The 23,525-nt window shown below is 48.3% G+C and overlaps 1 protein-coding gene across 3 annotated transcripts in view; it reads right to left on the reverse strand.

Moving 5' to 3' along the window:
- arfgef1 (ADP-ribosylation factor guanine nucleotide-exchange factor 1 (brefeldin A-inhibited)) overlaps nucleotides 1–23,525 on the reverse strand; it is a 56,372-nt gene that overhangs the window by 7,044 nt on the left and 25,803 nt on the right. For 2 of the 3 annotated variants that reach the window (XM_056433459.1, XM_056433458.1), the window contains 30 exons: nucleotides 23,188–23,307; nucleotides 21,832–22,079; nucleotides 21,265–21,398; nucleotides 19,254–19,488; nucleotides 18,286–18,385; nucleotides 17,734–17,873; nucleotides 17,502–17,610; nucleotides 15,196–15,397; nucleotides 14,986–15,097; nucleotides 13,613–13,818; nucleotides 13,396–13,480; nucleotides 13,092–13,257; nucleotides 12,641–12,792; nucleotides 12,423–12,551; nucleotides 12,182–12,340; nucleotides 11,502–11,646; nucleotides 5,396–5,486; nucleotides 4,886–4,926; nucleotides 4,572–4,741; nucleotides 3,936–4,087; nucleotides 3,444–3,616; nucleotides 3,117–3,277; nucleotides 2,538–2,668; nucleotides 2,183–2,312; nucleotides 1,907–2,042; nucleotides 1,373–1,511; nucleotides 1,014–1,086; nucleotides 603–762; nucleotides 376–515; nucleotides 91–262 (listed from right to left, as the gene is read on the reverse strand). In XM_056433459.1, the coding sequence (XP_056289434.1) occupies nucleotides 91–262; nucleotides 376–515; nucleotides 603–762; nucleotides 1,014–1,086; nucleotides 1,373–1,511; nucleotides 1,907–2,042; nucleotides 2,183–2,312; nucleotides 2,538–2,668; nucleotides 3,117–3,277; nucleotides 3,444–3,616; nucleotides 3,936–4,087; nucleotides 4,572–4,741; nucleotides 4,886–4,926; nucleotides 5,396–5,486; nucleotides 11,502–11,646; nucleotides 12,182–12,340; nucleotides 12,423–12,551; nucleotides 12,641–12,792; nucleotides 13,092–13,257; nucleotides 13,396–13,480; nucleotides 13,613–13,818; nucleotides 14,986–15,097; nucleotides 15,196–15,397; nucleotides 17,502–17,610; nucleotides 17,734–17,873; nucleotides 18,286–18,385; nucleotides 19,254–19,488; nucleotides 21,265–21,398; nucleotides 21,832–22,079; nucleotides 23,188–23,307 (4,311 nt within the window). Of the gene's footprint in view, nucleotides 1–90; nucleotides 263–375; nucleotides 516–602; nucleotides 763–1,013; nucleotides 1,087–1,372; nucleotides 1,512–1,696; nucleotides 1,817–1,906; nucleotides 2,043–2,182; nucleotides 2,313–2,537; nucleotides 2,669–3,116; nucleotides 3,278–3,443; nucleotides 3,617–3,935; nucleotides 4,088–4,571; nucleotides 4,742–4,885; nucleotides 4,927–5,395; nucleotides 5,487–11,501; nucleotides 11,647–12,181; nucleotides 12,341–12,422; nucleotides 12,552–12,640; nucleotides 12,793–13,091; nucleotides 13,258–13,395; nucleotides 13,481–13,612; nucleotides 13,819–14,985; nucleotides 15,098–15,195; nucleotides 15,398–17,501; nucleotides 17,611–17,733; nucleotides 17,874–18,285; nucleotides 18,386–19,253; nucleotides 19,489–21,264; nucleotides 21,399–21,831; nucleotides 22,080–23,187; nucleotides 23,308–23,525 lie in introns of those variants that run through there. The other variant, XR_008834002.1, reaches the window with a different exon arrangement.

Raw genomic sequence — 23,525 nt, forward strand, 5'->3', positions numbered from 1 at the left:
TTTTCATTATCCCCAAACTGCCCCCGAGAAGCGGCACAGCCTGAGGCAAAGTGTTCATCGCAGTGCAGACACGGGGGCTTCGCGCCCTACCTGCTTTCCACAGTAAGGTCCGCTGCTCGTTGTTGGAGTTGAACGTCTTGGCGAAGCCGTGCGACTCCAGCAGGCAGTCCAGCAGCTTGAAGAGCTGTTCTGAGGTCAGGTGGCTGTACATGCCCTGGTCCTGGGTCTCCACTGAGACGCTGGTTGTACACGAGGCATCCCGCTTCAAAAAGGCAAACGCAAGACAGCTTATCATTGTCTATAAATCACATACACACTGAAGTAGAGAAACAGAGGCGGAGCCTTACGACCGCGGAGAAACACGAGCGTTTGTACCTGAGCTGCAGCAAAGTTCTCAGCATCTTCCTTCTTACTGGTGGCCGGAAAAAACACGATGTTATCAATAGTCTGGATCAGCTCCAGCTGCACGACACACTTTATCAGCAACGCCGTGAACAAGCGCTGCTCCTGGACCTCTGTGGGGCAGAGAGGGAGACGTCACTCAGAACATTTACTCAGACGAAAACACGAGCCGTCGGTCTTTGAGCGAAGCGGCTGCTCACTTATCGGGGTCCTGCTCCTGGAGCCGTCTTCACACATGCCCGAGGCTGCGCTGTACTGACTCTGCCGACGGTTCTCCATGGCAACCCTATCAGCACTGCTGATGGAATGCTGGTCGTCACAGCGGGACTGAATATCCACTGACTTCTGGGAAATGGAGTCCTGTGAGCAAAGTGGGCAGAGTGACTGGAAGGCCTATATGTGTAGACACAGTACTTGAATTATACACAGTGAAGGTAGTGGATATGAATTACAAATAACAAAGTAAAACTGCATGACAAGGCAAATACTTCTCAAAAATATATGCAAAACACAAGTTGAACAAATATAACCCCCCCCCCCCCCACACACACACACAAGAAGGACGAATAATGATTCAGTCACATGCAAATATTAATAATTATTTTGTTTACCAGCTGTTTGTCTGACAGGCTCTGTGTTGTCGAGTGTTCTCCCACTGCTCCTGCTGGTTTCCATGTTAACAGCCTGTAAAACAGTTTACCCAGTAAAATCACATACAGAGTGACAAACACCATCAACTTTCAGTCTGGAAAATGCATCAAGCTAAACAAAGTCTTAATTTGGTTGACGTCTTTGTGGATTTACATCCCCTTATAAATATCTGTTAGGTTTGCATTTCCTCTTTCAATTAGTAACTAATGGCCAGTTTATAATGATACGACTGCAAGTTTAGTCATATTTAAATGTCAAAGCATGGCTTGTTTTCTGACATCCAAGAGATGCCGTTCTGATATTCAGTGGAGGCGCTTACGCGTTTGGGACGGTGGTCTTAAAGATGTCCAGCATGCAGTTGCACATCTTGTCCCAGGTCTCCAGGGAGAATTTCTCTCCATTCAGGTTGACGACGTTCTCAAGACAGTTGGTGCCTGAACGGGCAAGCTGCTCATTATCTACAGACGGGGATGAGGAGCGAGAGACAAGGGAAGGGTAAATTAAAACAAATGTCAAATAAAAAAAAGTAAAAAATAGGTACAAGGTATTGATGTATGGTGACTACAGAGATGTTTGCCTTTTTATTTAGTTTCCAACCAACAACTCCAATGTACTAAACACATTTATTGACTATTTACCTCACCTTTGTATAAAGTGGTGGACCAGTATTGATACTTAAGTCAGTGAAGAGGCTCAGGTCACGGCTGATGCCGGGAACTGTCCTAATGCCTCTTATTATGTTGATCTCCATAAACTGTTGTCGCTTTAAGACAAGAGGGACAGTCTCGACCCCGATGCTGTCCACTCACAGACAAACACAGCAGGAAAGAGGAAGCAGTTGCTGTGTGCTCACCTTGCTGCACACACCAGTAGAGCTGAGCCAGAATATCATCCAGCAGGATGCCATTGAGGGACTCAAAGTATTGGGTGAAGACATCACAGATGGCATAAAGTGCATGGTTGCAGGTGGTGGTCATCCACTCGGCTTTCTGAGGGTACAACACAACCTCGGTGAGAACAAACACCGCAACACAATGCTGCAGCTTGGAGATTAGATTGTTAAATATGCGAGACATTCAGCTGTAAGGCATTTGAAACGGCGGCTGAGGATGAAAGACTCGTCACGCACCTCGGTCTGTTGCTCCGGCAGCTTCATGTTGTCAAAGATCCTGAAGACAATTCTGAAAAGGTCTTGCCACCAGTGTTTCTCAAAGGTGTGCCCGTAGGTCTTCATCACTTCAAACATCACTGTGAGCCCTCTGGGAAATGCACACACAGACACACACACAACCACATTTGTCCTTTCCTTGATGTTATAGCTGATATTTATATATAATTTTTTTTCACAAGATGCCTTATAGTCTTTTTCATCTTCATATTGGATGTGCGGCAGCACGTCTTTATTGCCGTCTTCCCTGAAATCTAAAGTAATGCGTCTCAAAACATACATGTTTAAATAACAGGCTAAAGGTGAACCCGCTTACCTGGTCCGGACATCCAGCTTACACCTGTTGATGATGCAGGAGAGCTCGAAGAGGATGGGGAACCACCCCCGGACCCACACGCGGTCCTCAGGCGCCACATTCATGTCATCGCTGGTGTAGTCTTTGAAGGCCTGAAAGAGAAACACGAGCCGTGTTCAGCATTTCTTGCCTCTGGGAGACAATTAACCCCTTTAAACAAATACACATTCCCATTCATACTGTATGTGCCCCTGAACACTTTCTTTCATGCTTTCTTGATGCCCACATTCTCCGTCTTTGTAATGTTATGGGTAAGTCAAGAAATATAGTTGTATTCAAAAGCTGCACCAGCAGACATTTGCATCAGGAGCATTTTGATACACATTGGATGACGTCCATAGACATTAATTCATCCTTTCTAACATGCTTATTGTCTGTTGAGCTTGACATGCGAGTTCGGTACATTAATCTAATATTCTAAGTGCGTTGCTCAGATACAACATGTTTAATAAAAGCTACAGCGCCTGCATTATTCTCTGCATATGGGACCTTTACAGTGAGGAATAAACCGCTCAGTACAAAGCAGGGCCTGCCATTGACCTGTGGCCTCTCTGAGACGTATTTGGCGCAGTGGCGGATGAGGCGGATGGCTTCCATGCTGGTGTCCGGGAACGAGGCATTACAGGCAAACTCCGACAGACACTTAACGGCGTCCTGGAAGGAGTCGATTGTGGCCGCAAAGTGTTTTTCAAATACATTCGCTGGGAGACGGATAGAGGGAGATTAAGGAAGAATAGCAGAGGTAGATAAAAGAGGGGAGAGAGAGAGAGAGATATCAAGTCCCAAGTCTGATGACCACAAGATGAATGTATCAAAATAAGTCAGGAAGGTTGTCATCGACGTTATGACATCCTAATTAGGACTCACTGACGATGTGGCCGGTGGTCTGGAAGGCCAGCTCGACGATGCTCTCGTCCTGGTCCGAAGCGGCCAGGTGGAAGACAGAGAAGATGTTCTTCCAGCCTGAGCGGATGTTTGCTGCCTGGGAGTTGACCATCTGGGATATGCAGCGCACCACCATGTCTCTGATGGTGGGAGACCTGGACGGGGCAGATGGAGACAATAGGAGCGGATCGTAAAGAGGACCGGGGCAAAAGAGGAACGGAGAAGATTGAGTAAGAGGACTGCACTGAAGGGCCGATAAGAAAGTAGGAAGCATGAGAGTTAATCAAATAAAAAAATGTATGTGAACAGACACAGAGGAAGAAAGAGGCAGAATAACAGACGAGTGGTGGGGAGGAGTGAGAGTCTGCAGCCATGTGAGAAGCAGTTACGACTCAAAGCCCCAGTACAGGCCTTGTGCTCGCACCGGCACGACAGACTTACATGAAAACAGCAACATCAAGTGTACGACTTTACCTGTTCTTCTTCATGATGTGCTCAAAAGGCCTCAGGAAGTCTTTCTGGAATCTGAAGTTAGCCAGCTCCCCCTTCTCCAGAAACTTCATGGACAGTTGCCTGAGAGAGTCCACGGCAAAGATCGCCACGTCTTCATTGGAATTACAGCCAACCTGCACAGATAAAGCATATTTCAGCATGATCCCCCTGTATTTAAAACAAATGTAACATTCGTCACCAGTTCCTTGAGTGCAGTGGTCAGTCAGACCTTCAACTAAATAAAAAGAAACAGTTCACCCGCCAGCAGGAAATCTGTTCTTCTTAAAATCCACTTTCCAACATGATGAACACACTCTAAACTCATTTTCAGCTACTTAGTGAAAAGCAGAACCTCAAAGAGAGATGTGTCTTTGAATAACAAACCACATGAAAGCTTTTTATGCAACAATGTGTGTTTATCAGTGACTGAAATCAGCCTTTTGTAAAACAGAAGTTGGAAGTGAAAGTAAACGTTACTTCCCAACTGAGGAAGTTTATCCTCTTGATTTTGGGCCATATAGATGGTCAATAATACCATCTTTCTGTTTATTTCCTTACAACAGAACTATACTGCAGCCATGTCTTAGAAATGTGCCTCTGTAACCAATCCCCACCCACCTTGTTAAAGTGGTCTCCGATAACCTCCCAGATCCTGGACCACTGCAGCCTGATGCGGCCCATGTTGTAGTAGGAGATCTCCACTATCTTTTGCAGGCTGAACATACGTGGGTGTGTGGGCGAGGCCAGCTCATCCATGGACACAGCACACAGCCAGCGCACAAAATCAACTGATGAACAGAGAGAAGATGGTGGCAATGAGCAAGGAAAAGGTGCTTGGTACGGCAGACATGATGCACGACGATCAAAACAACGGCTAGAATGCACCTGTCCTCAGAGCAATAGGAATAACAGTATGGATCTGCTGGACTCACCTATTGCATTACCATCCAGTCTGGTAGAACCGGTGAATATCCTAAAGCGGAGAAATATGATACAATTATTATTTACAAACACATTGTATGGCAACATTTTTATTTCTGCCAAGAAACATAAGCAATAATAAACATCCTCCTCTTACTGCCTCACTAGTCCAAGTTTAACTGCCTTTCAATGCGTTTTAAAACTCGTGTTTCACTGATAAGAGTTCTCTGCTGCCATGGATTGCAAACTATGACCAACATAATCAATTGTTGGGCTACTTGGAATGTTGGGAAAACAAACTGTTCAATTCATTAATTTTCACTGTAAATATGTTTAATATGTAAATATTGTTTTTTGTGTGCATTGCTGTCCTGGTTTATGCAGTCAGTTGGCTGGTTTCCTCTCTTTCTTTACACTTGAACTGAGCTACCATGCTCTACCAAAACAAAAACCACCAACACTGTGGCAGGGCAATAATACAGTATTTTGTATCTGCAATGAAAACAAAGAGTTTTCAGTACCGGTCCACAGCCACCACCACACTCTGAGAGCTGGTCTCTCCGATGGACTCCTGGATGCTGGCAATCTGCTTACGGTCCACCGTCCCTCCAACTATAGGGCAAACAACAACGCTTTTACAGTCAACAATTGAGTGTATTTTTCACAGATTTACTAACACTGGAGAATAAAGCCAACAGGTGAAGGCTTTGACACTGGACTTGCTCTACATAGGTACGAGTTCTATTTCATCCTTCCTGACCGCCAGAGGCGGTGCTTAGCACTGGATTTCTTCCGTCTCGAGCATACGCAGGTCGAGTCTTAATGACAACAAAGTCACATGTGACCTCGGATGACCCGCCCAGTGGGTATAAGTTCCGGTGTCATCCCGAGATCAGTCCTTTTTTCGCTTCTCGCAAACGCAGGCTAACGAAATCTCTAAAATAAGCATCAGCTAAAGGCTGAGGTTATACAGAGGTTTGTCTAAAGCTCGTCGCGTGAAGCCTCGCGACCAACTGGTCGGAGTTGCGATCCCTCGCCCTCCAGAGGCTGCGACGAGCTTCCCCCCGGGGAGTGAGACGGCGCGTGTTCCTACGAACACAGCAAGTCTACCTTCGGTTTCTCACCAGGACCTCCATCGCGAAGCGTCAATCGGGTGAGAGCGTTCCAATTATTATCACTCGTTGGATAGCGTGCGCGCTGACGCCGGTGGCATCGCCGCCGGGCAAGGTTAGCGGAGTGTCTAAGTAGGCAACTCGGGCTAACGGAAGCCACGCAAAATCCAACAGCTGCCTCCGGTCCTACGGGACCTGGGCCACAGTGGCAGAGTGCTACTGTTGCGACCCTCAGCAGCCACAGCTACCGTGCTAGTGAGGACAGCGGTGTTTTTGAGACGCCCTCACTTCACTAGACGGACTGTCTCCGTCCTGCTCCACAGGACTTGGGCCACAGTAGCGGAGTGCTACTGCTGCGACCCTAGCTGCTACAGCTACCGTACTAGCGAGGCCAGCGTCCGTGCTCTACCCTCCTAGACGGGCTGTCCCCGTCCTATCCTACAGGACCTGGGCCACAGCAGCGGAGTGCTACTGCTGCGACCCTAGCTGCTACGGCTACCGTGCTAGCGAGGCCAGCGTCCGCGCTCTACCCTCGCTGGACGGGCTGTCTCCGTCCTGTCCTACAGGACCTGGGCCACAGTAGCGGAGTACTACTGTTGTGACCCCCAGCCGCTACAGCAACCGTGCAGGTGAGGCCAGCGTCCGCGCTCTACCCTCACTAGAGGGACTGTCTTCGAGGGTCCCTCCAGAGCCATGGCTAAATTTAGCCCTGCTGACTGTAGGACCTGCATGACCCCTCTCCAGTTCGAGGATGGCCATGACCTTTGCCCCTCGTGCCTTGGCCTCGAGCACTTGAGGGAGGGCCTATCAGAAAATGCGTGCATGAACTGCGGCATTATGCCATACGCGGTAAGGGCCGCAAGACTGGCAGACTTGGAAAACCTGAGCGGCAGGCTTGACCTCTCTCCGTCAAGCCAGCCAGGCCCATCCCAACCGAGCCATTACAAGCGCCGGCTTTCGGTCTCGGCGGGCGCTTCCCCCAAGAGGGCTAAGACCGCCACGCTAGCTTCTAGCGTAGAGCTGATGGCTGCGGAGCTGGCGCAGATGAAGGCCCTTCTCCGGGCCCTCCACCCGAGTGTGGTGGAAACTGAAACATCAGATCCACCCGCGGCCGAGCAGTTCTCAGAGGAGGACGTTATCTCGGTGACGGCATCCGCCAACATCTTCACAGAGTACAGTGAGGGGCGAGGCACCCAGGCTTCCAGGTCGGGTTCCCACCTCTCAGTCCAGAGTCAGTCAGAGGGTGGAGAGGAGAGCTCCATCGGGGCGGTCATGCGCATGGCTTTGGCACGCCTTCAGCTGGATATACAGCAGCCCAAACCCCCACAGGTTAGTGCGTTCTTCAGGCGCACTTCCGTCCCCGCCACCCTCTCTGTCCCTCCCTCCGAAGATTACCTGAGGGAGTTGCATGCATGCTGGAGAGACACCCGTGCTCATTCCCGGCCTTCGCCCGAGGGACAAACCCTGGCGTCCATGCAGGATGCGGCCAAGTATGGTCTTGAGCGCATGCCAGCCATTGAGCCAACTATTGCGTCCCTCATAGTTTCCCCGGAGGAGACTCTAAGACCAGAGGCCAGGTGCCCTCGGCCCCAGAGTCGGGCCACGGACGAACTGCTTTCCCAGGCCTACAACACGGCAGCCCGCATGGGCCGTATCGGTAACTCCCTCTCCCATCTCATGCTTGCCCTCTCGGCGTCTCTACAGCAGGATACTCCCGACGCCTCCTCTATCAGCCTCAGTGATGCGTCACTGCAGGCATTTGGCCTCATGTCGAGGGAGCTCGGGCGCCTGATGTCCACCCTGGTACAGACCCGCCGCCAGGTTTGGCTGTCACAGTCACACCTGTCGGAGACCTGTAGAAAGACCCTCCGCGCTGTCCCAGTCGAACCCGGGGAGATGTTCGGCTCGGCCGCGCTACAGGCGCTTCAGCGAACTGTGCAAGCCAGTCAGACCAGGCAGCAGTTCGCTGATCTTCGCCGGGCCATGCCCCCACCCCGACGGGCGTCCAGGGACCCCACGCCGGCCCCCAGAGACCATTTGCAGCCCCGCGCTCGCCTTAATAGTCAGCGCAGGCCTCAACACTCCGCTGAGAGGCCAACCCACTCACAACGGGAGGTTTCCAGCAGACTCCCCGCACGGTTTCCAAGGCCGGGGATTAACAGCCGCCCCTCCACCGCCACTAGAGGCAGGGGGGGCAGGAGATGAAGTCTCCAGGCCGGCCGTTGGTTTTTTCTCCCAGCAGCAGATCCGCTACTGGGCAGCTCATGCCCCAGACCCATGGGTGGTGTCCACCCTAACTCAGGGCTACAAGCTCCAATTCCGACGCCGGCCCCCAACCTCCGGCCGGGTCAGGGTAACTACCATCGCCGACCCGGCAAAAGCCTTAGCCTTGAGCCAGGAACTTGCCAAACTCCTGGCCAAAGGCGCAATCGAGGCGGTGGACCCCCTGTTACAGCCCAGGGGGTTTTACTCAACCTACTTCCTCGTAAGGAAGAAAGAGGGCGGAGTTCGCCCAATCCTAGATCTGAGAGGACTCAACAAGTTCCTGAGGGTCTTGCCATTCCGCATGCTCAGCACGGCAGACGTCCTTCGTACCATCTCCAGAGGGGACTGGTTCACGTCGGTCGACTTGAAGGATGCCTATTTTCATGTCCCCATTGTGCCTCATCACAGACAGTTCCTTCGTTTCGCCTTTCAAGGCCGTTGTTTTCAGTTCAGGGTGCTTCCATTCGGACTCTCCCTTTCCCCACGCGTGTTCACACGATGTGTTGCGGCTGCCCTTTCCCCCCTACAGTTGCAGGGCATGAAGGTGATGCCGTATTTGGACGATTGGCTGATCTGTGCACCATCCCAGCCTCAGGCTGCACAAGACACCACCCGCCTTCTCTCCCATGTGGCCCTATTGGGCCTCAGGGTGAACATGCAGAAATGCTCTCTGCGTCCGTCCCAGAGCATAACCTTCATCGGTATAGCTCTGGACTCAGCCGCTATGAGAGCCCGTCCGTCACGCCGGCGTGTCGACGACATCCTCCGCAACCTGCCCCTCTTCCGAGGGGGCAGGCGGTTGCCCTACATTCTCTTCCTTCGCCTGGTGGGAAAATTAACAGCCGCCTCAGCTGTCATTCCCTTGGGCTTGCTATCACTGCGCCCTCTGCAGAGATGGCTGAACAGCCTCCATTTGGAGGTCACATGCCACAGGCGCAGGAGAGTAGAGGTATCACAGCAGTGCCTTCGAGCCCTATCACCATGGAGGGAGAGGGCTTACCTGTCGGGGGGTGTCCCCATGGGTATGGTCCCGTCCCGGCGGGAGGTCGTCACAACAGACGCCTCCCTCTCAGGGTGGGGAGCGGTGTGGCAGAACAGGACTGCTCAGGGGCAGTGGTCCGCTCAGGACCACACCGAGCATATCAATGTCCTGGAGCTGCGGGCTGTGCACCTAGCACTCAGGCAGTTCCTGCCATTCCTGGCTGGGAAACACGTACTCGTTCGGTCGGACAACACCCCGACCGTTTTCCACATAAACCATCAGGGTGGCACCAGGTCGGCAAAGCTGCTACACGCGGCTTGCGCCCTTCTGACATGGGCAGCCCCTCGCCTGACCAGCCTTCGGGCGATGTATATTCCAGGGAAACAGAACCAGGTTGCAGACTCCCTCTCCCGCCACAGACCCCCACCAGGGGAGTGGCGGCTCCACCCAGAAGTGGTGCAGAGCATCTGGGGTCTCTTCGGCAGGGCGAGGGTAGATCTCTTTGCCTCAGAGACGTCAACCCACTGCTCCCACTGGTTCTCCCTGAGGGAGAGGACCAGCCCTCTGGGGCAAGATGCCCTGGCGCACACATGGCCGGGGGGTCTTCTCTATGCTTTCCCCCCAATTCCCCTGATCTTGCCAACACTTCTCAGGGTACTTCAGCAGGGCCACAGTCTCCTACTGGTGGCCCCACGATGGCCAGCCAGGACTTGGTTCCCCCTGCTGCACAGACTCTGCTCCGGGACGCCATGGTGCCTCCCGGACAGGAGGGATCTCCTTTCGCAGCTGGGAGGCCAGATCTGGCACCCCAACCCCAGCCACCTGCAGCTATGGGCCTGGCCACTGCAGGGTCCGACCAGCTGCTGAGCAGCTGCACAAACCCAGTCAAAGGGACTATTCGGAATGCCAGAGCACCATCTACCCGTCTACAGTACGAGTGTAGATGGAGGCTGTTCTATGACTGGTGCAGGGACCGCAACACCGACCCGGTGCAGTGCCCCGTGCCGGTTATATTAGAGTTTCTACAGTCCCTGCTGGATAGGGGCCGGTCTCCCTCTACCCTGAGGGTGTACGTGGCTGCTATCTCAGCACAGCGCGCCGGGACTAACAAGGGCACGGTAGGGAGCCATAGGTTGGTCTCCCTCTTCTTAAGGGGAGCTCGGCGCCTGCATCCTCCGAGCGCCCCCAGGGCTCCCCCATGGGACCTGCCCATGGTACTGGACACACTATGCTCGCCTCCTTTCGAACCCATGTCAGGGTCAGAGCTAAGATGGCTGTCGGCAAAGACCGTTTTTCTCCTGGCCATCACTTCAGCAAAGAGGGTAGGCGAGCTGCATGCCCTATCGGTGAGTGAATCCTGTCTCAGGTGGAACTCTGATGGCTCAGGGGTTACACTATGGCCCAACGCAGCGTTTCTCCCTAAGGTGCTGACACGCTCATATGTCAACCAGCCTCTCCGGCTGGCACAGTTCGACCCCCCATCGGGAGAGGAGCGGTCAAAACTCCTGTGCCCAGTGCGGGCCCTCAGAGCCTATGTCGAAGCTACCACAGGCATACGACAATCGGAGCAGCTCTTCATCTGCTATGGCGGGCCTAAGAGGGGTTTGGCCCTTTCAAGGCAGCGCCTATCCCACTGGATTGTGGAGGCCATTGCCTGTGCATACAGAGCAAGGGGCCGTGCCCTGCCATGCGGCACAAGGGGCCATTCTACCAGGAGTGTTTCCACATCATGGGCAACCCTGAGAGGGGTCCCAGTGGAGGATATATGTGCCGCAGCCTCCTGGGCGTCACCAAGCACATTCACCAGGTTCTACAGGGTGAACGTTGCCACCCCTCACCCACTGGGGGTGGTTCTTCGTCCAGAGTCCTCTGCCTGATCCATACACGGTAGGCTCCCTGGGTTTCCTCGTGACTCTGTTGGTACAAGTCATCCAGTGCTAAGCACCGCCTCTGGCGGTCAGGAAGGATGAAATAGAACGCAAGTTACGTATGTAACTATGGTTCTATGAATCCTGGATGACCGCCAGAGTTCTTGGTCACTCGGAATCTCGTGAGTTCGCGAGAAGACTCCGTAGGACTGATCTCGGGATGACACCGGAACTTATACCCAGTGGGCGGGTCATCCGAGGTCACATGTGACTTTGTTGTCATTAAGACTCGACCTGCGTATGCTCGAGACGGAAGAAATCCAGTGCTAAGCACCGCCTCTGGCGGTCATCCAGGATTCATAGAACCATAGTTACATACGTAACTTGCGTTTGTGCTGACCTAGACCCAGGTACTCGTCGTTGCTCTGCTCCTTGGTGCTTGTAATGAAACCCTCTTTGCCCCGCACCGTGCCTGAGATGTAGCGTGTCTTCACTCCTGTCCCGATTAGCTGAGCCAGCTCCAGCTGACTGATGCACTTCATGATCTGAAAAAGGAAAAATGAGATGTCAGGAAAGATCAAATGCAAGCTCAAACTGGTTGCTGTAAAAATACCCCAAAACACAACAAACAAACAGCTATTACTGCATCATTATTACATGACGACCATTATCATTCAGATTCAAATCAGTAATTGTAGGAGGTTCAGCATCTATTATATAAAATGCATTATGTAGATACATCAGAATCTTTTAATTAGCTGTAATTTAACAACCTGCTCTGCTTAAGCAACACATGTTCAATACAATAAAATATATTTACTAAAATGTTACTGAATTTAGTTTGTCATACAAGGTTCAGACATTTTTAGAGTAATAACCCAGAAGCCATGTTAGTTTATTCATGTTGCGCCTAGCAACAACTAGCTGTTGCAAAGGCAACGTATCCGATTAAGATTAAGGCTTATTATGGTCTACTGCTTGAATCGGGAAAGGAAGATATGAGGGATACGGTGAGGTGAGATAGTTTAAAGAATTTGATGAGGAAATACAGCGAGTAAAAGTGAGACAAGAGGAGCAAACCTCGTGCCAAGAGTTGCCCAGGTAGTTGCCATCGGTGTGGGCCACAGTGATGAGGGTCTTGATGGTGTCAATGTTCTTCTGCTTCATTTCTGAGATCCCAGAACTGGCTGTCAGCAGGGTGAACCTCGCCAAGGCCTGGACATAGGCATCCCTCTCCAACTGAGACAAAGTGAGAAGGCTGTGTGTCAGAAAACTGCAAGGTACGAGACAGTCAGTCACCCTTCAGTGCAGACTGCAGTACCTGTATGCAGAAGATGCATGCTATCCTGATGGCGCAGCGGATGCCCTCCAGACACAGGGAAGCCACCTCCATGTCATCGCAGTCCTGGAGACCTACGCTGAAGGCTGCCAGGAAGGGTGTCCATGCCAACTAACAAACAACAGAGGCATGAGGTTTATGATTGGTGTGTGAAATGTGTTAGCCTCATAGGTGTGTATGTGTGTGTTTATGTCGAATACCTTGAACATGGGCCTGACGTGCTCCAGATGTGTGGCGCTGGTGAAGGGTGCTTGGACGTGGCTGACGGCCTCCATCAGAGCCTTGGCCGTCTTGGCCATTTGCTCCATCTCCACATTGTACAGCAGACGCCTCTGCTTCTCGCTGGCCACACCTGAGCAAGAACACACAAATACACACAGTCACACACACACAGACAGCTTTCTAAAGCAACCAACAATTTAAAGCAAAGCAAACACTGCATCCAACAGGCTAGGAAGCTGAACTATCGAGAGACAAAAGCCAACAATAGGCCTCTTCATGACGATTAGAATTGTATTGAATGCATTTGTCCTTGTGTCTCATTTAAAAACATTATGGCAACAAAGACAAAGAGAGTAAACGGCTGGAGATAATGAATGGAGTCTTAACATTTATTACATCTTTGAGACGCCCCAAAGCTGCGAGACTCACTCTGCTTGTTGGATTTCATGGTGATCTCTTTCGTCTCCTTCATGGCAATCTTTTTTCCTTCGATCTCGTTGTAAATGGCCGAGAGATATTCCTCGGGTAGATCTTTGCTGTCGTTGATGCCGCGGTTCATCTTGATGTATTGCCCTTTTGTCATTTTATTCTTCACCTTTGCAGACGAGAGCAAGGATATGGATCAAGAGCTGCTCATGCAATTCCGGTGATTTATGTTGCACTGATAACTGAGGAAACGACTGCAGTCAGGAGACATTCCCAAAGGATGCCCCCTCACTGGGGGACTGCTTACCTGTGGACTATGAAGGTCTGTTGTCAACATAATGATCGAGTAGGCCAGGACGTATGCCGTATCTGCACTGGCAAAGAGGGTTTGTCTGGAGAATTTGGCGGCAAGAGGAGGGAACAGACACAAAGCATGTTAATGGCAGCATCTTGTATGGGGGAATGTGGAATCAAATTCAGCTATTCCCACAGTCTGGATTTTCCGGCCAGAGATGTAAACCCACCCCTGATTGCATTCAAGATATCTCGCTGCAAATTTCTCCATGAGCCGGTCGATCTTCTGGGCCTCTCCGGGGAGCCGAAAGCCCTCCAAGAAAGTCCTCAGCGCAGAAACAAAGTCTTTGCCTTGGAAGTCCATTTGATCCACGTAGGTGTACATCACCTCTTTATTGAAATGATCATTATCTCCGAGGAATTCTCCCACCTGAGTCTAGGAGAGCAAAAGTGAAGAGGTCAGTCTTATTTGAACAGACTGCAATCTAACATACAAATCAGAACCACAGAATGTCTTGTGCTGAAAACCAGAAACATGTGCCGTTTGGTTTGAACCGCCTGAGAGCTGGACCCGTGAACTACGATTGCAATAAATTGCTCTTCAACTACCATTTCTCTCATTATTAGAGGGAAAAGCAGACAAAGAAAATGTATTCAAACAGCGTAAAAGAGATACTTAATTGTCTTACATTCCACTTTTTAGAAGCCCCACTTTAACAGCAGGACTGTCCGTGTGGATTAGATAAATACGCGTGGGAATTCATGGTTATCCATTCTGTTTGCCACTGCTGTGGTACCACTACATCTCAGGGCCCATGTTTCTGACCAGATGTAACGACCGCTCTTTAATGCTGATTATCGCTGCACACCGACACCCTCGAGGGCGTCCAATCACAGCCACTGTGCTCCTCATTAGAGTTAACATTTACACTGCTGGTAGACGGGCTCTAGATGAGTGCTTGGCTTGTGTGTGGTTTGGTTGGCTCGTGCACAAGGCAGCGAGTCCAGAGTTTGTTGAGCTCAACTGGCCATTTGTTTATTTGCCAAGCATTTCGCTGCCACTTCAGCTGGTGGATGCTTATTTTCCTCCCAAACCAACCCAACAAAGAGGCTGGTGTTAAATCTGCGGTCTATTGTGAACTAGGGCAAGTACTTCAAGACCGTTGCCACCGTTTACCTGTTATTAGACAGATTTCTTAGATCCGAGAAAAAAGCCCTAAAATCGGCACAGAGGTGGGGGCTGGACATGACATTGATACAAATGATGTTTCACTTGAATACTGAAAAAAATTCAGTAACACAATAACGAGAATGCAGCTGAGCCTGTAATGACTTTAACATTATTTGAAAGTCATGTTCAAAATCCAAACCAGTTTCCCCCCCTCCATCTGTTTTACATCAGTCTTCTCTTTGATCAATACAACGCATGTTTATGGGGGTAGAATGAAACATCTGCACCTCAAACATCTTGTCTTGTTGATTATCGTGATCATTTGAACAAATCGATTTTTTCTCTCCAAGAATATGGAATCACAAGTACACCACACTGAGATACGTTGTGTATATATAATCATGCATCCTTATGATTAAGCCAACTCGTTACCGAATCAAGCCTCTCTTCCTGGTGCAGGAACTGAGCAAGATCCTCTGGGGTTGTACCCAGCATGCCTTGCTCTTGGAGGTACTGGATTCCTTTCTTTGGTTTCTTGTTAAACCTGTGTAGAATCCAAAGACAAAACGCAAACTGTAGCCGATACAGAACCACAGAAACAACAGGATAAAATGCAAAAAACTAGTGCGTAGTTGAACTTACAGGTCAATGCCTTGCTCAATGATCTCCTTTTGCTGTTTGAGGACCTCAAACTGCTCGGGGTTGTCAGTACCTGACATCTGGGTGCTGTAGCTACCGATACCAGACGAGGCCGTGGAGTCCAGAGAGTTAATGCTCCCATAGCGGTTGATGGTTTCCGGGGCCTTGGTCTCGGTGCTCTCCTGTTCCGATAGTTTCTCTTGGCCTGAAGAGCAAAAGACACAAGATAAGATAACCAAGAAGGGATAATGAATGAGTGGAAATATATAAAGTATTTCTATTGTTACTGTGAGAGGCAATGCCTCTGAAAAACGATGAGCTAACTTAATGCTAGTACGTAACGATGGGATAGATTTCAGTAATTGAGAGGGGAGACTGCAACACAGAGAACAAAATGACCCGAGGCCTTCGCAGTGGTTGTTGTTGCACACTGGTGTTACTCACATGCACCCAAGACCACAGCCGAGCCAACTCCACAAAACACACGTATTCACACAGAGCAAGTGAGAGGCAGGATAAGAGGGGAGGATTTTATAAAAGGTGGGTTATCTGAAAAGCTCCAGTCAGTCAACGAGGAAGCACTCAGAATTTAGAGGCCAAGCAGAGGCGTTGTATTTTTTTAAGCCAGCCAGGAATGAGACTTGCTGCTGCTGGAGCTGGAGCGGGTCCAGCCTGTCACCCAGTGTCAGGGCCAGGTATCTGATTACCCATCGGAAACTTTTTAAAACATTCAGGACAGTGTCACAGTAACGTGAACTGGAGGTGTCTTCCCCATTTCTAGGCTTACAGCGAAGAGTGAAAAAGGTGGAGGAATACAGAAAGGAGGGTAACATTAACTGAGGAAAGACTTCAGAACATATTCCTCACAAGCAACATGTTTACCCGTGGAGTTCAGAACAAGTGTTTCTACCATTCATTTAATGAATACGTTTTGGTTACAATCTATTTGGAGTAAGTGGGCAACAGGAAACCCAACAAACAACACAGGATATAGAAGGTGAGACTGGGACAAAAATCATCTCAAGCTACAGACACGACGGGTTTAAAACGAACGATTCCTATCACAGCAACACGTTCTAGCAAAAACTCTGTAGTATTCTGCCGTTACCTGCTCTTGCTTTGAAGACATACAACAACAAAAAAGGAGAAAATGGCACAAGGGACGATTGAAATAGTCACATATAGCGCTGGAATGCATCACAAAATTCAATGTATTGTAATCACAAATAATGTCGCCGTCTGATTATATGAGAAATCTTCGTCTGAAAACCTCAACAGCCGGCGGGAGGAATTCAACATAAGAAATGTAAAACATGACCCATGAGCTCCGGCTGCATTTGATCAGGTTTTCCTTGCGAGTGAACACAAATCTGCTGGTTAGCCATGACAGCTGACCCCGTTGCTGGCCTGTGGATAGGTCCAGAGGCTTGTGGGATATTTTTTCAAGCCCTTTCACAACATTACACTTGCACCTTGGTTTGAGCTCTTTCTGTGGAAAACAACAGAAACCCTTTGGTGAGCGGAAGACCCAGAGGCCAGTCTCACACTCAGGATATACTCTGAGACGGGCCTTTCAGAAGGGCTCGGCTTCAGGTACCGCTCTGTTCTCCACTAAACCTTCTGGATTAGCCAGTCTGAGATGGCCTGTGGGCATTATCTCACGGCCTCCTCTGGCTGGAGCTGAGCTGATGAATACTCGCTTTCCTCCTCAGAGCAATAGATTCCCTGATGAATGCCAACTGTCAATCCTCCAACTGATTGCAGGCCGGCTGATGGATGAGAGCTTTATCGCTAACCCCAGTTAACCTCGACGATGAACTGCAGCCAAAACACGGGCCGCTCAGAGGAGAGTCCAGCTATAACCTTGGCAGTGTCATCTACGACACACACGCTCCACAACACAAGTTCAATTCTCCACAGACTATTGAGGAATAACAACAGTCTGGGTTTTTATGGGCAAAGCCAGCCAGGCGTAATATTGCAGGCACAAACACAATTCCAGCATGAATCATCCGTGTTTAAGCTGTGGACGTAAATTCAAACCACGTCTTGATAAAATAACATAGAACAAAGTGATATAAACCCTCTTCAAGAATGACTTCCTCCTTCAATATTAGTGATGGGATCGATAGTTCAGCATCAATAATACCGATGTGCGTTTAATTCTCTTATACCGATCCAGACTAAACATGAATTCTGCCAGCTATTAGTCTAAATACTAAATAGTAATCAGTGTGAAGATTCAGAATGAAGCAAATTATGTTTGACAGCTGCCTTAATAAATAACATTCATGTTCAGCATCTCTTACCAAGGCTGGTCTGGGAGTTGGGGTTGACGTATTGGTCTTTACTCCATTCGACCATACATTTCAGGATGGACACGAGACATTCAAGGCCTTTCTTTCTTAGGGTCAGCTCCTAGAAAGGGGGGAGAGAAAAAAAATGACATTATGAACATCTGTAAAAAACATGTTGAATCTATATAGAAGTGATAACAAATGAAGAAAAAACATTTTAAAGAAGATGAAAAACAAATAGCACCTGTAGGGTTGTTGTGCCGAGCTCATGGCCTCCGCGACCCTGCGCTATTTTTGAGAGGTCATTGACCAACCGCTCAAATATGTTCGCAGCATTTAAGTCACAATCATAGTTCACGTAGATGTCCACCACACTCTGGGCATCTGAGAGACAGACGGAACTTATCAGTGAGAATATGAAACAAATATAGACGATGTGTGTGATTCAAGTAAGCACTTTAGGTTATACTCATTCAATTAAAGGAGACATATAATGCTCATTTTCAGGTTCATACTAGAACACGTCTACATGCCTTTATGTTGAAAAAACACATTATTTGTATAATACCGTCTGTCTGACTATAACTGTATTCACCCTCTGTCTGACACGCTCTGTTTTAGCTCCTGTCTCTTTAGAACCCCCCTCCTAAAAATAAAATATTTTAAAATATGGTGCACCTTTGCAAAGATCTCAAGCTACGGACAGAGATACTCAGATGGGGAGGGATGTGTAATACAATGAGCCTAAATGTGACATAGGAAGGGGAGCCGACTGAATGAAAACAGAGACACAAACCTGCACATATCCTCGTGAGCGTTTGTATAACCATCCACTTGTGGTCGTAGGAGCTTGTGGACGTCTCAAGAATGTACAGGAAAATCTCCTTGAAGAACACCTGCGGACAGAGAGGCAAAAACAATCAACACACAGCCGACATAACACACACTATTTAGTGGAAGCCCACACAATCCACTCCAGTAGACAAAGCAAATAAAGCAGGTGGCCCTGCGTTAGACACTTTGAACCAACTCAAACAAAACCATAAACTGTGGGCAGCAGAACGGAGATCATAGTGCAACTCTCAATTGCACTGAGGTGCAAAAATGTTACACTATTTTGTGATAAACCACATATTCCATACATCATTTAAAAAGCCTCATAGTATTGTAATGTTGTGTATGTGGTGTTCTTAAACAGGGAAAGACTGAAAAGATGATAAACAGAACACGAAGGTAAAACAAGGTAACTGTAATCTGCTGTGGTGAATGTGTTTGCACTCAAGTCATTCATTACCCAGAAAGACTGTCAGCAGCCAGAAAAGGTGTGAAACGTATGCATCCCATCAAGAAGTGGTGGGTGGATGTATAAATACGGCGACTGTAAGAAGCCAACGGGGTCGTCAGGTTTTCCCTGCATGTGTGAATCAAAATACAGCTGGGGAACACGCGGTGAAGAGACGACAGCAGCAGGCAACAGCTGTCAGAAAGCCAGTGTGCTGTTTTGGTAGCGTGGACGGCTTTTGTAGTGTCACGTTAAAAGCTTTCAGTTGAAGACATCTGATGACTGTGAAATAGCTGCAGACGGTACAAAAAAGCTCCGGTGTTAAGCCTGAACAACGTCGCCGTCGCCGCATTCAGGTCCATTCAGGCTGAGAGCAGGGTTCCCACATCTGTGTCATTACCTTTACACTTTCAGTCTGAGAAACTGTCAACAGAACTAGAATCTTTCTTAATGAACACAAAACACTTTTGCGAATCTGTTACCTCGATTTGCATCTTGAGGTACGTCTTGAAGTGGGAGAGCAGAGTGAGGAAAATGGAGAGCGAGAGCTCAAAGACCTCGGGCACGGAGGAGACGCCATTCTTGGACAGGGCCACGCACAGGTACTGCTTGATGGCGTTGATGAACATCTCGTTAGTCTTGAAGACGGGCCCGGCGTTCTGCAGGATGGACAGCAGCAGCTGGAGGGACAAGACCTTCGATCGCAGCTCATGGGACCTGAGGTGGAGGGAGAGAGGGAGGGGGGGGGGGGTATTAACATGAGGCGAGTCTGAATGTTTCAACAGCGACGGACATTAGAATATATTGATTGAGTCAAAATGCAATGAGATTTTAAGACCTAATGTGTGTATTTTTGTTCATATGAATGCAGGTCCATGTCTGTAACTTTAGCTCTTACACTGCATTGTGTACTATATTGATTTTAAGCATCAAGCACTAACTTTTATTATTAAAGACTCGAATACTCTGTGGTATTCTCTGTAACAAAGCAAAGTCGCAGAAACACCCACAGGGGCGGAGACTGTTTTTTAATTTTAAAACCCCGGTTTTAAATGAAAACCTCGTACTGTGGATTGAATTTAGCCTGAGCCCAGTGGGAATGAACCTGCATAACACTCAAAGGATCAGCTCACATTGTCCAATCGGATGAGTAGAAACAATTCAGACACAGGATACATTCAGCAAGAAAAACAAAAAGGAGTCTCACTAAAACTAAGTACTTACAGGCAAATTATCTGTCCTTCAAGAAAAGTTACAGCTCAAAGGAACCACGGCGTAATGCACGCTGAGACCACATCATACATTATTTCTCTATCTCAGAGTTAGAATCTTCAATAGCCATCAAAGAAACGCAAGAGCAACTAAATCAAAGCTCCTCTGCGTGTACAGCTCCAGCTCGTCTCAACGCCTTTTCTGCAGCAGCAGGACAGAAAAAACGGAGCTCAAAAAACAGACTTTCAGCTCCTTTATATGCCGAGATTGGCTGCTTCTGCAATGTCTTCCATCTCTGGCAAGCAGACAAGTAGGATTTATGTGGCACAACAAAAATGTGTCTCTCTTGCTCCTGCAAGTGCTTTTTTTTTTCTATAAAAAGGGGGGCAATTCTACCAAAGCACACGGATGCATTTTTTTGGTAAATTAAAAGAGAAATTATCATAGTTGTAATGTCCTGAACAGTAAAAAGTGAAAAAACATATGAATATAATTTATATTTAGAAATGTAAAGTCTGATCTGGCCCCTTTCATGAGGATGTATCAACATTCAATACATGTGTAACATCTACACTTTTGAGCAACTGAACAACTATAGAAAAGAGATATTGTGTCCTATAAATCACCACAGACGTGTGCCCTCAGATCCAACCTCTTCACCTGCACTACAAAGTGCCTTCTGATAGCTAAGGTAGTTATACAAATGCAAAGAATACATGGCTGCCTGTGAGCTGCAGCGTGTGTGTGTGTGCGTTCGTGTGAGGCCGAGAGTGAGGCGCCAGGCCGAGAGTGAGACGCCAGGCCGAGAGTGAGGCGCCAGGCCGAGAGTGAGACGCCAGGCCGAGAGTGAGACGCCAGGCTGTGCAGCCTGGTTAGAAGAGTAAAAGGTTTCTGTCTAGCAGGGACGTGGCGCATCAGTGCTGAGGAAATTGACGTGGTCTTCATCAGGAGTCACTGGAGCATCTTAAATCATGACTCATGGCTTTATATGTATACGTTATATCCAACACTGAATACGAACTAAGGGAATACAGGGTGTGGTTCACAAGGGCTGAACTAACAGAGAGTAGCACATGACCAACTATTGGTTTACTTAGGAGCAAAAACAAAGAACAATGTTTGTGACGGACTACAGCCTGCTATACCTTCTTATTATAATTCTTCCTCTCACTTTTTGTACACAGTGATTATTTCATACGGCTGAATTGTAAAAAAAAAAAAAAAAAAGAGCAAATAACACTGTAACCCCTTTGTTGCACACGACATGTAATGAATTCTTACTTGGGATCCGGTGGTCCGTCGGACAGCGGTTTCATTGACAGCTTGCAGAGTGAGCGAAAGACAAGAAAGGCATCTTTCTGGAGGATGTGGGAGAATTTTGCCCCCGGCGGCTGTCCCGGCGCTGCTCCAGACTCCTAGAGGAACAAAAACAGTAAACCATTGAGCAACATCTTCTTTCACCGAATCCCAGCCTACAACACATTGGAAGTGTGTGAATAAAAGCCTCCGGATCCATGAGATTAGTTTAAAATTGATTACTGAGGAGTGCCATCAACCATGATTGGAGACTTCTTATACAGCTGAAAACAAGGGCGATTCAATCAGACCGTCCAGGAAATATTCTCAGCTTAATAAAAGAAACCGGATCTTTTTCATTATTTTGTCTTCTGATTAAATCAAGAAGTTTATTTCCCTCTGACTCTCCGCCAGTACAGCTATTCAGCAGGGAGAAAATGTTATCAACATCATAAACAAAATAGTTTCAAGAAGGATCCGCAGTGTGATTTTAACTTCAACCAGTAGATTCTACTTTGACTCATAATGTAATAACTCTGGTCCGTCCTTCACCTGAGTGTCATTGGACGAGAGGGACAACCTGTCATCCGGCAGTGAGGGGGTGAAGCTGGCAGAAATAGGCGTGCCGGGGATGCCGTTTGTGTGGACGTGCTCGCTGTCGCTACCCACAGTGCCCTCGTCCTCCAGGGAGCTCTGGGTGCCCTCGGTCACCGCTTCAGCCGGGTCCGACTCCGTCGGCTCGCCCTCGCCGCCGGACTCCTTGGTGTCAGAGCAAAGTTTTGTGGGGTCCAAGCAGTGTCCTGTGATGATGATGATGATGATAGAGCAGGGAGGAGTTGGTCAGGGGTGACACCTTGATCTCTATCCTAAATACATTGAAACATCCTCCAGCAGGAATCAGGACAGCATGTTTCATAACCGACAGGGCAGCATTAATAATAAGACCTTAATCTGGGGTTAGCCATGTTGTTCTGGTCGAGTACAAAGAGAGAGAATGACAACAGCACATTCGTAAACAGCATGTTGAACCACATCTAAGAGAACCTTCAGGATACGAGAGTGCATTCCCGCTCTCTGCTCCTCCCGACCATCAAAGTCTGTTTGTCAAATTGTAGCTCAAGGTTAAAAGTGTATTTGAAAAATAGAAAGCCAAAAGCACTTTTCTTTTCTGGGAATGAATTAAAAAGGCCCTTCTTTTTTTTGCTGCAAAAATTGCACACTTTTGCACACAAAGACAGAATGCTTTGCCATCTTTTTGTCAGCATCTCTGGGAACTTCAGGGGGCTTGACATGACCAGTTTTCCTCAGCTTCGTGAACAGACTTTTGCATCTCCTTTCAGACACATTTTGTACCCAGAGAGGGGATTGTTATCTTTCACACAGGGGCACCAGCCTGGAAACCTGGACGTCACCTAGAACAATCCATTCGCTGATTACAAAGAGCATTCTGCAAGGGTCAGTTATGCATGGAAAAATATCCAACCCTCAAAAAACTGCCAATTTGCACCGGTTTTCAGTGGGTAAGTGCAAATTCATATAACCTGTATTATATAGCAAACAACGGGAGAGCGCGCAGGAGCTCCCCTGAACAAAGACCACAGTTCAGATTCAGATTCAACTTTATTGTTGTAGTTGTGTTCACTGAACTGCTGTCGAGGCACCATGACAACTACACCCACTAGATGGATTAACCACGGTGGGTCGTACCACTAATCCCTTCTTTTGCCCGTGTGCTTCTATTTCCTTCAGAAATAGTTAAGTGACTTCTACAACATTAGTAACCCCAACGTGCTTAGAAATAAAAACACTTTAGGATATCTTCAGAGAATCATAATTGGCATTTTTACATTTCAAATATATATATATATATATATATATTTTTTTTACTGCATACAGAATACATCTCACCTCCTGCAACAGTATTGACCACCTCCTGCAAAATACTCTGCACGATTTCATGGGCTTTTTCGTCGTAGTTCGGCGTCTCCTCCTCCTCAACTGCCTCTGGATGCTGCTGGGCTGCTGCATCTAAACAGCACACACACACACACACAGAAAACACCATTATTGCCAGGTAAAAAGGCACAGAGGGCCGTCAACTCATCAGTTACAAGCGTCGTACATTTGAAAGACTATTTTTAATCCTTGCTCTCCAGATTCTACACCAGCTCGCTCAGTGAGTGAATGGGCCGTTGCACCTCTGAATGTGGTATCAAATGTTGGCAAAAGTAAACACTGGTTCTGGA

The sequence above is a fragment of the Pseudoliparis swirei genome, chromosome 16 (assembly GCF_029220125.1).
Source record: "Pseudoliparis swirei isolate HS2019 ecotype Mariana Trench chromosome 16, NWPU_hadal_v1, whole genome shotgun sequence".
In the NCBI taxonomy this organism is placed as follows: Eukaryota; Metazoa; Chordata; class Actinopteri; order Perciformes; family Liparidae; genus Pseudoliparis; species Pseudoliparis swirei.